General features: G+C 36.2%; 1 protein-coding gene across 2 annotated transcripts in view; it reads left to right on the top strand.

The window, feature by feature from the left end:
- Positions 1 to 13,479, top strand: part of LOC109113832 (alpha-(1,6)-fucosyltransferase-like) — a 90,529-nt gene that overhangs the window by 59,747 nt on the left and 17,303 nt on the right. For both annotated transcript variants that reach the window (XM_042778184.1, XM_042778183.1), the window contains exons 4-5: positions 9,417 to 9,532; positions 12,375 to 12,540. In XM_042778184.1, the coding sequence (XP_042634118.1) occupies positions 9,417 to 9,532; positions 12,375 to 12,540 (282 nt within the window). The remainder of the gene's footprint in view (positions 1 to 9,416; positions 9,533 to 12,374; positions 12,541 to 13,479) is intronic.

Here is a 13,479-nt window from a genome sequence, read left to right as displayed (position 1 = left end):
ATCACTCCACGCTCACTGATACCAGAAACACCGCTCCGCCTTCGCTCCGTGGCTAAAGTATTTCAGTATGTTTGAAATGTTATGTCAAAAACATAGCCTATATTAAAATAAAAAGTAAATAAAATAACAGAAGAGTTTCAAAGTGGCTTAGGCTATTGCGTGCAAACTTTTTTTTTCCTACCATATGCCAAACTAATAACATTGTCAGCATTAAAAGGTATAATTGCTGCTTTCTGCTGTGCAAATTTTGTTTGTAATGAAAATAGCAGTTCATTTTTCGTCAGTTATTTTATCTACAGATCGATGCATTTCTTACAGATTTCAAAATCAGATAAAGATGAAGTATTGTAAGATTACATTTGTTTGAATGCATTATTGCGAAAGCGATTGCAGGTGAATGTGCTGTATCTGTTTAAATCATGCTTTAACCCAGAAATATTCAGTAAAAAAGAAAAAGACAAACTCCTTGAGAACTAGCCTATAACTTCCCGCTCGGTTATTGCCGTCATTATAATCTTCTGATTTGAGAGATTCATCTGTATCAAGCTATAGCTAAATATGTTTAACATGTGAATTATTGCTAAATATGCAGTTATATTACGGGCCGTTGGCATGAATTGTACTCGTGATGGAGCAGTGGAGGAGTGCTCTTGGAGCGAGTGAAAACCACGACGCTCTGACTTTTAAAAAAACCCGCGCCTCGCTCCAGTCGAAATCACACCGCTCTACTCCCCGCTCCGGAGAAACATACTTTGCTCGGCAGCATGTCTTTATGGGAAACGCACGGAGGACGGTTGAGCCCAATCGGAACAACGGGAGCCCTGAGTGGAGCGTCGGTGGATGTTAAAAAGAAAACCGATTTTCATTCAAACAAACCGATGTAAACTACACATTCGAGTTAATCGATAAAATCGATTTATCGCCCAGCCCTACGTGCAAAATATGGTTGTGGTTTTGCGCAGCTTGTCAGTTAACAATGGCTCTGTGTAGTAAATGCTGCTCCACGCTGATTACAGAACCGGCTTTACTGACAAGATGCGCATTAAATATTGTGTGATATACAGTGGTGTGAAAAAGTGTTGGCCTCCTTCCTGATTTCTTATTTTTTTTGCATGTTTGTCACACTTTAATGTTTCAGATCATCAAACAAATTTAAATATTAGTAAAAGATAACACAAGTGAACACAACATGCAGTTTTTAAATGAAGGTTTTTATTATTAAGGGAAAACAAAATCCAAAACTACATGGCCCTGTGTGAAAAAGTGTTTGCCCCCCCTGATAAAACTGTGGTTTATCACACCTGAGTTCAATTTCTCTAGCCACACCCAGACCTGATTACTGCCACACCTGTTCACAATCAAGAAATCTCTTAAATAGGACCTGTCTGACAAAGTGAAGTAGACCAAAAGATCCTCAAAAGCTAGACATCATGCAGAGATCCAAAGAAATTCAGAAACAAATGAGAATGAAAGTAATTGAGATCTTTCAGTCTGGAAAAGGTTATTAAGCCATTTCTAAAGCTTCGGGACTCCAGCGAACCACAGTGAGAGCCATTATTCACAAATGACAAAAGCATGGAACAGTGGAGAACCTTCCCAGGAGTGGCCGGCTGACCAAAATTACCCCAAGAGCACAGCGAAGACTCATCCAAGAGGTCACAAAAGACCCCACAACAACATCCAAAGAACTGCAGGCCTCACTTGCCTCAGTTAAGGTCAGTGTTCATGACTCCACCATAAGAAAGAGACTGGGCAAAAATGGTCTGCATGGCAGAGTTCCAAGATGAAAACCACTGCTGAGCAAAAAGAACATAAAGGCTGGTCTCAGTTTTGCCAGAAAACATCTTGATGTCCCAAAGACTTTTGGGAAAATACTCTGTGACTGACTGACGAGACAAAAGTTGAACTTTTTGGAAGGTGTGTGTCCCATTACATCTGGTGTAAAAGTAACACCGCATTTTAGAAAAAGGACATCATACCAACAGTAAAATATGGTTGTGGTAGTGAGATGGTCTGGGGCTGTTTGCTGCTTCAGGACCTGGAAGACTTGCTGTGATGAATAGAACCATGAATTCTGCTGTTTACCAAAAAATCCTGAAGGAGAATGTCCGGCCATCTGTTAGTGACCTCAAGCTGAAGCGAACTTGGGTTCTGCAGCAGGACAATCATCCAAAACACAAGCAAGTCCACCTCTGAATGGCTGAAGAAAAACAAAATGAAGACTTTGGAGTGGCCTAGTCAAGTCCTGAGCTGAATCCTATTGAGATGCTGTGGTATGACCTTAAAAAGATGGTTCATGCTCGAAAACCCTCCAGTGTTGCTGAATTACAACAATTCTGCATAGCTGAGTGGACCAAAATTCCTCCACAGTGCTGTAACAGACTCATTGCAAGTTATCGCAAATGCTTGATTGCAGTTGTTGCTGCTAAGGGTGGCCCAACCAGTTATTAGGTTTAGGGGGCAAACACTTTTTCACACAGGGCCATGTAGTTTTGGAATTTTGCTATACAGTTGCTATGGTGTTCTGGGTGGTTGTAACATTTCTGTGCAGTTGCTAGGGCATAAATGCAAAATTGTTGGGGTAGTTGGATGTCAAAATCAAACCTATGCCCTAGCTATTTTATTATTATAATTTTATCTTTTCTGTTATGTGTCTGTTTATGTTTTTTTAAATATATTTTTATTGTATATTTATTTTAAATAATGATAATAATACCAAAAATATAATAATAATACATTATTCCATAATAATATAAAAATATAAAAGTCTAAGGAATACTGCACCCATGTTGAAACAGTTGTTGAGAACTTCCATTTCTCCTAAAAATAACAAAACATTTCTTAAATGAATATCTTCAATAAAGCACTGTTCAAATGCCAGGAGGCACTTTAGTGTTTTATGTTATTTATACATGCACATACTACCATCATAAAGTGATGATAAAAACCTACTGGATAGATACATTAACATGGGAATTGATCCTCAAGGCAATAAAATGTTTGCAGCCTTTGCTGATGTGAAATGGAATGGTCTCTGACGTGTGTGTGTGTGTGTGTGTGTGTGTGTGTGTGTGTGTGTGTGTGTGTGTGTGTGTGTGTGTGTGTGTGTGTGTGTGTGTGTGGTGCATTATTAGGAAGCTTTCTCCACACATCATAACGTTGATTTGTTTCATAGAGATTCAGCGCTCCACACCCTCAGGCTGGCTGAAGATATGTGTGCTTTCTGTCAATAGCATTATATCTGAAATTTAAAATTGCCACAGAGCTCTGGAAAATATTCAGCTACAGACATTCCTCATAGTGGCGTTTGCAAAGAACTCACACAGTAAACGCAGAAAATGAAATAGCTTGAATGATTAAGAATATCGTCCCACTGCACTTAGCATGTGCAGCCAGACTTTGACTATCAGCAGAAAAGTTCACCCACATTGCAGCTTATTGTGTTTTGTGTTGAAACCACAGTTGGGAAGATCGCAGGGCATTGTCATACGGTTGCTACGGTGTTCTGGTGCTTTTAATACACTACTGTGTGGTTGCTAGGATGTTATAGGTGGCTTTACCATGTTGCTTTGTGGTTGATAAGATGTTTTAACATGTCTAGAGTGCAGTGCCGGCCCTACCTAATAAGCGATATAAGCGGCTGCATAGGGGGCCCTGTGTCAGGAGTTCAGACAGCAATCACAGGAGTAAGGCGAGATGATGGTGGAGATGGCAATAGCAGAGCTGAGCTGGAGCGTTCTCTGAAGTTGTACTTCCATAGGAATTAATTTAAACCGTTCGTGGACACACACAGTAAGTGTCTGACAAATCTTGTAGAATGCAATGCGTGCTCAGAACCTCCGGTCCCGATCGCGAAATCGAAAGCAAAACTAAAAATGCTGTGTGCGCGCATTCAAGCGCAATTTCAATACCAGCAGTTTGAGAGCGGCTGCGGCTCCCTGATGCATGCAAATTAGGCTGCATACAATATCTAGGCTAAAAACTCATAGCCTGCAAGTATAGGTCTGAAGAGACTCATGAAGTCAGTCAGTTGAGTCTGTGGCAAAATATTTTACAATGCTTGAGTATTGTCTGTTATTGCATAGAATAATTCATAGTCAGAAAGCAGAACTGAGATGCCATTTATTGCAAGATTTCCAATGCACCTGCAGGCTATTTTTCCAGGCATGTTTTTCATCATTGAAGATTTCTTAAAATAGTTAAAAAATATTGTCTAGTCTCATTCTTGTGAACCCTATCTCTTGTCTCGTCTCAGATTTTTTGCCTTTACTTTGATGTTGCTTAAATCTGCTTCAACATGTGTTTACACTTATGTTTGATTATTTTTGCGTTATAATCTGGCCTGTCATGCCAGCTCAGAAAATTAATTATTCTTCTATTATTATTATTATTATTATTATTATTATTATTATTATTATTATTATGTCCTCTAATGTATTTTTCATTACCAGGTGTTTTGCTTTAAGCATCAATCTCACTGAATTTTGATACATTTCTCTTAAGCAATCGTTAAACTCTTTTATTTAAAATGTTAAACTTTTATGTTTCAAAGGTTTGCTTAAATGGGTTGTTGACATGACATGGCATTTTCACTGTTACACAAGATAAATAAAAAATGAATATTGTCATCATTTAAAATGTATTTGTCTTACGTGGACCCATTGTTATAAAAACTTTGATTAAACAATAAAAAGCTTTGTAATTAGATTATTTTTATTTATTTTATTTTTTTATCTCAAAATTGTCCTATGGTGTGACTGTCTCAAGGATGTTCAATAAATTACAACTTTTATAAATTAAAAAGAAAAGCATACAATTTTTAATAAATACCTCAAATTTGTCAACTACCCAAATATATTGTCCTATCTATATCTTGAAAGAGTAAACAAATTGGGTAAAACAAATTGGTAAAACTTTACAATTAGGTGTCAGTGTAGGATGTATACTTTGGGATGGGATGCGAGTGGTAAGGTGAAACTGTATGGGGTCCCCTTTTGAAAATCTGCTTAGGGCCCCCAAAACACGAGGGCCAGTCCTGCTAGAGTATTCTGTTTTTTAACAGATTTTTATGCAAACTGTTATTGTGTTTTGGCTGGTCTTAACATGTTGCTGTGCAGTTGCTAGGGTGTTCTGGATGATTGTAACACTGCTATACAGTTGCTAGGATGTTCTGAATGGTTGTAACTCGTTGCTATGCTGTTGCTAGGATGTTTTGGATGGTTGTAGTTCATTGCTATGCAGTTGCTAGGGTGTTCTGGATGAGTGTCAAATGTTTCTATGCTATTGGATGTTCTGGATGGTTGTGACGTTGCTATGCAGTTGCTAGGGTGTTCTTGATGGTTGTAACATTTTGCTGTTTAGTTACTAGGGTGTTCTGGATGGTTGTAACATGTTGCTATGCAGTTGCTTGTGTGTTTTGGTTTGTTGTAATGTTGCTGTTGTATGCAGTTGATTTGGTGTCCTCACTGTCCTGGATGGTTATCACGTGTTGCTATGCAGTTGCTATGGTGTTCTGGATGGTTGTAACATGTTGCTATGCAGTTGCTAGGATGCTCTGGATGGTTGTAACATTGCTATATATTTGCTAGGCTGTTCTGGATGGTTTTAACATTGCCATACAGTTGTTATTGTGTTCTGATTATATAATTTCTATGCTGTTTCTTTCTAGGGTGTTCTGGATGGTTGTAGCATTTCTATGTAGTTGTTAGGGTTTTCCGGATGATTGTAACATGTCTATGCAGTTGCTAAACTGTTCTGAATGTTTGTAACATTGCTATACTGTTGCTAGGGTGTTCTGGATGGTCGTAACATTTCTGTACAGTTGCTAGGGTGTTATGGATGTTTGTAACATTGCTATACTGTTGCTAGGGTGTTCTGGATGTTTGTAACATTGCTATACTGTTGCTAGGGTGTTCTGGATGTTTGTAACATTGCTATACTGTTGCTAGGGTGTTCTGGATGTTTGTAACATTTCTATACAGTTGCTAGGGTGTTCTGGATGTTTGTAACATTGCTATACTGTTGCTAGGGTGTTCTGGATGTTTGTAACATTGCTATACTGTTGATAGGGTGTTCTAAATGATCATAACATTTCTATACTGTTGCTAGGGTGTTCTGGATGTTTGTAATGTTGCTATACTGTTGCTAGGGTGTTCTGGATGGTTGTAACGTTGCTATATAGTTGCTAGGGTGTTCTGGATGTTTGTAACGTTGCTATACTGTTGCTAGGGTGTTCTGGATGTTTGTAACGTTGCTATACTGTTGCTAGGGTGTTCTGGATGGTTGTAACGTTGCTATATAGTTGCTAGGGTGTTCTGGATGTTTGTAACATTGCTATACTGTTGATAGGGTGTTCTAAATGATCATAACATTTCTATACTGTTGCTAGGGTGTTCTGGATGTTTGTAATGTTGCTATACTGTTGCTAGGGTGTTCTGGATGGTTGTAACGTTGCTATATAGTTGCTAGGGTGTTCTGGATGTTTGTAACGTTGCTATACTGTTGCTAGGGTGTTCTGGATGTTTGTAACATTGCTATACTGTTGCTAGGGTGTTCTGGATGTTTGTAACTTGATGATATGTCTTTTCTAGGGTGTTTTGCATGATTTTAACACATTGGTATGCATTTACTATGGTATTCGGAGTGGTTTCATACTGGTCTACTATGTCTCTCCGGGTTCTTCGTTCAATGCAAGTTTGTGGGATTTTTCCACCTATTTCATCATCCAGCAGGTGAAAAACCTTCAGTCTGATTGCTTAAAAAAGTAACAGCACACTTACCGTAGGATTAGAGGTTAGTTCATATTCACTAATCATTTCGCAGTATTCAGATCTTCCATGCCTCGTTTTCATCGCCGTATCTGTGTGATCTTCAGGCTTCTGTCTCCATCATCTCCTCCTGACTAATCTTGCGACTCTCGTAATTTCCACTCGGAGCGCTGCATGCGGCAGTGACTGACAGTAATTCACTGGCTGTAATGTCATTTGGCTGCTGTACGCTTCTGTATCAGACTCTGTTTTGCTCTCCATCAGCAGTTCTGAAGTTCTGCTCTTCTGTTGCTCGTGTCTCGCACTCGTTAGATAGAATTGAACAGAGCTTGTCTGTGCTCTAATAACATGTTTCATTTATACTTAAATTCAATAGTCCTCAGGCACTTTTCATTTGTGTGTGTGTATGTTTATATATATATATATATAGTTACCATTTGCATATATTGCAGAAATATATTTTCAGCCTTGAACGCTGAACCATCTGTGCTCTTTGAAGTGTGTTTTGAGTATCTAGTAGTCTGTACCAAGTGGGAGCTGATGGGGTCCTTGTGTAATCTCTAATCAAACGTTCAGGGGCCGAAGGGAAACGAGCTTCACTGTGAAAACCTGAAGGCCACAAGCTTCACGATTTATTTTTCTTTTTCAGCTCTTGCTGTGCAGTAATTTCCTCTCTGCTGGTTTCCTAGATATTTAAAGGGATAGTACACCCAAAAATGAAAAAAAAAATGTGTCATGATTTACTCACCCTCAATTTCCAAACTTGTGTGAGATCGATGTTTTTTCCTGTTGAACACAAAAGAAGATATTTTGAAGAATGCTGGTAAGCAAAAAGTTGACGGTAGCCATTTACTAAAAAAATACTACCAAAGTCAATGGGGACCATCAACTGTTCAGTTATCCACATTCTTCAAAATATCTTCGTGTTCAACAGAAGGAAGAAATTCATACATTCTTCAAAAGATGTTTTGAAGAATATGGATAACTGAACAGTTGATTTTTACTTCTATAGTATGGAAAAAAATACACTTTGGAAGTCAATGGGGACCATCAACTGTTTGGTTACCCATATTCTTCAAGTTATGTTCTTTTGTGTTCAATGGAAGAACTGCAGTTAGAGAGACCAAATTCAGATGTTATGGAATGTGGGTCTGTTCGTTCATTTCAGGACTTGAAAGGCCAATTTACTCTTCCGGGGTATTCATTTTTTTTTTACTTGCAGTTACATGCTTAAAGCAAAATGGCTCTCGATTCATCTTCATGAAGTCTGTGCCATTTGATATATATGATAAAATATTAAACTGTTTGCATTAAATCTTAATTGGAAGTTTATTGCATTAAAGACCTGGAACTTTTGTAATCTGAATCTAATTGGAAGGTTGTTTGGTATAATATTGCTGCAGCTTTGAGAAACCTTAATCTAATTATTCATTATAGCTTTCTTCACAGATTGTATTTTATGCCACAACTTTTTTTTTTTTTTTTTAGAACAAAAGGAGTTTCTCAAAAGCCTCAATAACTGAGAATATACTCTCAAAATATTGTGTATTTCACACTATCACTCACCAAAATAAATAAATACTATATAAATAATATATTCTATTGTAATACATTTTAAAATGCAATTTATTTCTGTGATGTGCAGCTGTATTTTCAGCATCATTACTCCAGTCTTCAGTGTCACATGATCTTCAGAAATCATTCTAATATGCTGATTTGCTGCTCAAGAAACATTTCTGATTATTATCAATGTTGGAAACAAATGTTTTTGTGAAAATTGTGATGCATTTCTTATTTCAGGATTCTTTGATGAATAGAAAAAAAAAACATTTTAAACTGTCTTTACTGTCCCATTTGATCAATTTAATGTATCCTTGCTAAATAAAAGTGTTAAGTTCTTAAAGAAATATGAAAAAAAGCCTTTTTGTTTCCTTGTTTCCTCAGCACTCGTGGTTGTTTTTGTTATTATAAAATTACAGCCTTTTTTGCATCTTTTGAATCAATTAGTATTCCCTCCTCCACACTTGCAAATTGTGCTAACATGCTCTATTGATTTCTCCACGCTAATCTTTGTTCTTTTGCATATAGACCCTCTTGCAAATGCATGCTGCAGTGGTATTAATATTAATGCACGATTACCATATTAATATGTAATATAAACGATCTACTCAGTGGTTTTGGCACTTGGACGGATATTGACCCGTTTACCGCCGTATAGAAACAAATGGAAATTTTCAGTAAACATTCAGTAATAAAATAAGGCCAATATGATAATATGTGCTGTTAAATGAGCGGTTGTTGGTGTCATGCAGAGTTTCCCAAAGGCTCATTAGTTGAGGGGTGATTTCATCTAAATCATCTGAATAGAAACGAACAGTCAAACTGTAATTAGCAATTATGCTTTAGACGAATGTAAGCAGCTAATTTATGCAGTGCACTAAACGCTATTGAACATCACAGCAGATATTTATGATTATTTTATTCATGGCCAATTGGTAATCAGGCTCCAGTGAATTAACATATTGAGCCTGTAGTTTTGCGTTTGTTTCCGCAGCACCAGTGGTCTGATTGCTTTCTTCATGGATGCCACGAGTTTGCAAATGCTTTAAGCTGGGGAAAGAGTTTGCTAACAAACCTTGTGTTTCGCAGAATTCCAGAAGGACAATCAGATGGGCCAATATCATCAGGAAGACTGCGGTCTCTTGAGGAACAGCTAAGCCGAGCCAAACAGAAGATCCACAGTTTTCAGAGATTATCTGGAGACGGTAAGAGAGGAAATCATAAGGACTGAGTCCCCATTTCTGAACCCTAACCAGACTTTTCCCGTACACCTCACCCAAACACTCAGAATCTTCCATTGGCCAGATAAACTCTAAATGAAAGATTTTCAGAGATGTTTTTAGAGAATGCATCTTTAATATGAACATATTTTGTTGAATTGTGTTTTTACATAATCTGCCAGTTCAGTAAGATATAAATACACTTACATTTACAGTACAATCTACAAAATTAAATCTAAGGAACTTAAATTTGTCTAATTTCAAAGATTTGTACTGCAGTTCAAAAGTTTCGGGTTGGCAAAATGTTTGAATTGTTTCAACGTTTTTAGTATCTTATGCTCATTTGTTTGCTTAAAAATACAGTAAAAACAATAATATTGTGAAATATTATTACAATTTAAAACGGCTGTTTTCTATTTGAATATATTGTAAAATGTAATTTATTTCTGTGATCAAAGCTAAATTTTCAGCATCATTACTCCAGTGTCACATGATCCTTCAGAAATCATTCGTATGTGCAATTAGACAAAATGCATTCATGATAATAATAATAATTTTTTTTAAAAATCTTATTTTATGCAGTATTGCTATCTGGTTTCAAAGATTTGTAGATATTTTACTGTGAAAAAAAAACTACAACAATTAAAAAGATTTAAAAGTAATTTCTTTGCAAAGTGTAAAAGAAACAGCTTCTTGAGTCATGTTTTTTCTGCCCACATTTCTAACAAGAATTTAATTTCCTTTTGTCAGCCAGTGAACATTTTCTATTTATCTTAAGAATATATTGTGACAGAAAAAGCAAACTATGCATCATCAATAGCGGTTTGTTTCCTCAAATTAGGCTGTATTGCTTTCATTCAAATATAAATCACAAAATGCCTTAACTGCTCTCCAGACTCCTGCAGTTCCACCCAGCGCTTAAAATTAAGACTTCAGCGTTGGCAAATACATATGCCATACTTTTCTGGGAAATCACCCTATGTCTTACTTACAGTTGCATATGAAACTGGGATGCAAAAAGCTTTTTATCATTAAAAAATTATTTGTTTATATTCTGGTTTAGACTTGCAGATTGACGTCCATGTAGGTGTAACAGAAGCACAACAGCATGAGTCATTGTGTAGGTAGAGTTTGAATGTTTGCACACGTTCCTGTCCATGTTTGTGTATGTATTCAAGTCTTTGCATGCATAATCATGGGTAGGGAACGGGTCAGGGTCGGGGAAATCTCCTTGCTGCAGGATCTGCCAAAAATAACTGCCAACATCATCATCATCTTCACCCCGTGCCAGAAGAGCGCAGGTCACAGATGTGTAAGAATCATCCTTAAAGAGCCTGTCTCTCCCGTGCTGCTCCACATCGTGTTCTGACCCCTATAAAAAGACAGATAGATGCTGTGTGTCTCACTCAGGTCACCTCTGCTGTAATGAGAGCAGGATTAGAGGAGAAAGCAGCTCTGCCCAAACCCTAGTGAGCTCCTCACCTACATTTCATTTTTAAATTACAGTGTCAGTGATTTTTGTTGTGTGTTGTTACAGTTTTAACAACACACAACATACAGTTTTTATTCATTTTTATTTCATTTTTATTTTATTTATTTTTTTCGTACATCAAGTTAAAAGAAGTGAAAATGATAAATGTTGCCTTGGCAAAAAGCTGTGTGTGTGTGTGTGTGTGTGTGTGTGTGTGTGTGTGTGTGTGTATGTATGTATGTATATATGTATGTATGTATGTATATATGTATATATGTTTTTTTAGTTAATGTTAAAAAGAAAATTCTCATGTTTTCAGTTTTTAGTTAACTATAACAAAACCCTTTGTAGTTTTATAATTTAGACAAATTTCTACATATAAGAAGGAATAAATATACTACGGTATATCTTTCTTAGATTTAGAGATTTATTTGTAATATTTCAAAACTATTAATCTACAAATATAATGATATTTTATTTAATACTAAAACAAAGTAATAGTGAAATTATCATTGAAATATATCATATATATGTTATGCGTGTGTTTAGATAGATGACATAAATTATGTATATATAATATATTTTCTTATTTCATTTGTGTATCATTTGTCTAAATAAATAAATTTGTCGTTATATGTCTGAATTATAAAACTACAAATAAACTGATATTTCATTTCACACTGAAGCTTAATAAAGCCATGAATAATTTAATATTTAAAGTTTATGTAATTTAAAGTAATCCAACCCAATATCTGAGTATTTTTCTGCTCATTATTGTATCACATTATTAGCTTGGTAACACGACAGCTTCAAACTTTTTGAAAACTAAATGTGAGTCCTGTGAGTCCAACTGTATGTAGAGCATCTAAATGAGTCACTTATGAGTTTCCATTTCAATTAGGATGCTGTCTATGTAGGCGGTATACAGCAGGGCAGCTCACTGGGATTTGGAACAGAGCCTTCATCCAGGGTCACCTGTCCCGGAGAGATTAAAACCCCTGGGTTCTTGAAAAGCACTGAACTGAACTTATTACACAAGAGCAAACGATGGAGACAGAGAAATGTAATGTGAGAGAGAAGTGAAAAGAGAATCAGAAAGATCAGAAATCTTTAGGGAAGATTGACCGCAATTGCAACCTTTCACATTTTCTTTAAAAACTGACTGACTATTACAAATCTACCTGCCATCTTATTTTATATAAAGCATATATATGTGTCAAGAGTAATAGCTGGTGAGTCAACTGCAGTGTTCAATTACATACATTCTGTACTAAGGCCATTTAGTGATTGCCTTTACAGTCTTTCAGACATTATTGCTTAATTAGAGCACTTTTGAATCGCTCTTCTCTTTCTCAGTTGGTCCGGGTCGAGAACAGGAGGAACTGCGGAGGAAGGTGGAGAATGGAGTGAAAGAGCTGTGGTACTTTATTCACAGCGAGATACAGAAGCTGAGTCACGCCGAGCCGTCAGACAGACTGAAACACACTGAGACACTGCTGCAGGACCTCGGTCATCAACAGAGGTCAGATACGTACAGTATGAACACGCCATTGCTCACCGATGCTCTTGTATTACTCATCTGGCTGGAGGTGTCATTCAAGCTTTGTCTTTAATTCTTTAGGAGAAATTAAAATAGACACAAATGAGACGCGTAGTTAGAGTATTGAGCTCTAAAATGAGATGCATCTGAGAATTAGGAGACTTCATTTGCTCTCATTTAACCTTATTATTGACTTGGAAAAACAGTTTAGATTTCAATTGTCAATCTCTCACAACATGTTTAGGTCATATTTCATCACAAAGTCAAAACAATAATAAAGACGCTGCATTTTGCGTAAGGAACACAAAGCCTGTGTTTCAGAGAATTACGTTTTATTGCATTGTGACAATAGCCTCTAAATAATTTTTATTGTAAAAGAGAAAATGTAAATATTTTTTCAATGTCAAATAAGTTTTAATGAAGAACATATAGTTGCTGAATTACTTTTAAAAACACATACTGTAATATACACTAGGGGTGTAAAGGTACACGAACATGACGGTTCGGTACAAACCTCGGTTTTGATGTCACGGTTCGGTTCGGTTTCGGTACAGCAGGGGGGAAACTAAATATAAAATTGAATTTTTTTTTTTTTTTTTTTTTTTTTTTTTTTTTTATTAAACAGTGGTTTACTGAACAAATTGCTCTTTCTTAAATAAATTCAATTAGAATAAAAAAAAAATGTAGGGATATAAATCTACCTCAGAATCTACTCTAAACTATAGGGAGCCCGTTAACATTACTATAAGGTTACAATTAACATCAGAGCCCAAACTTAAATATAATAATAATCAATACTCAATGTATGAAAATGTGTAAATTACACATAATGCAGTTTTTAAATAAATTTCTAAATTATAACATTTCTCTTTGTTGTTAAAATGTATTCATTTACACAGTGGCTGTCATAACTTGTTTCTT

Source organism: Cyprinus carpio, chromosome A20 (assembly GCF_018340385.1).
Source record: "Cyprinus carpio isolate SPL01 chromosome A20, ASM1834038v1, whole genome shotgun sequence".
NCBI classification, from domain to species: Eukaryota; Metazoa; Chordata; class Actinopteri; order Cypriniformes; family Cyprinidae; genus Cyprinus; species Cyprinus carpio.
Note: the sequence above shows the minus strand (reverse complement) of the source record. Positions and strands in the feature narration are given on the sequence as shown.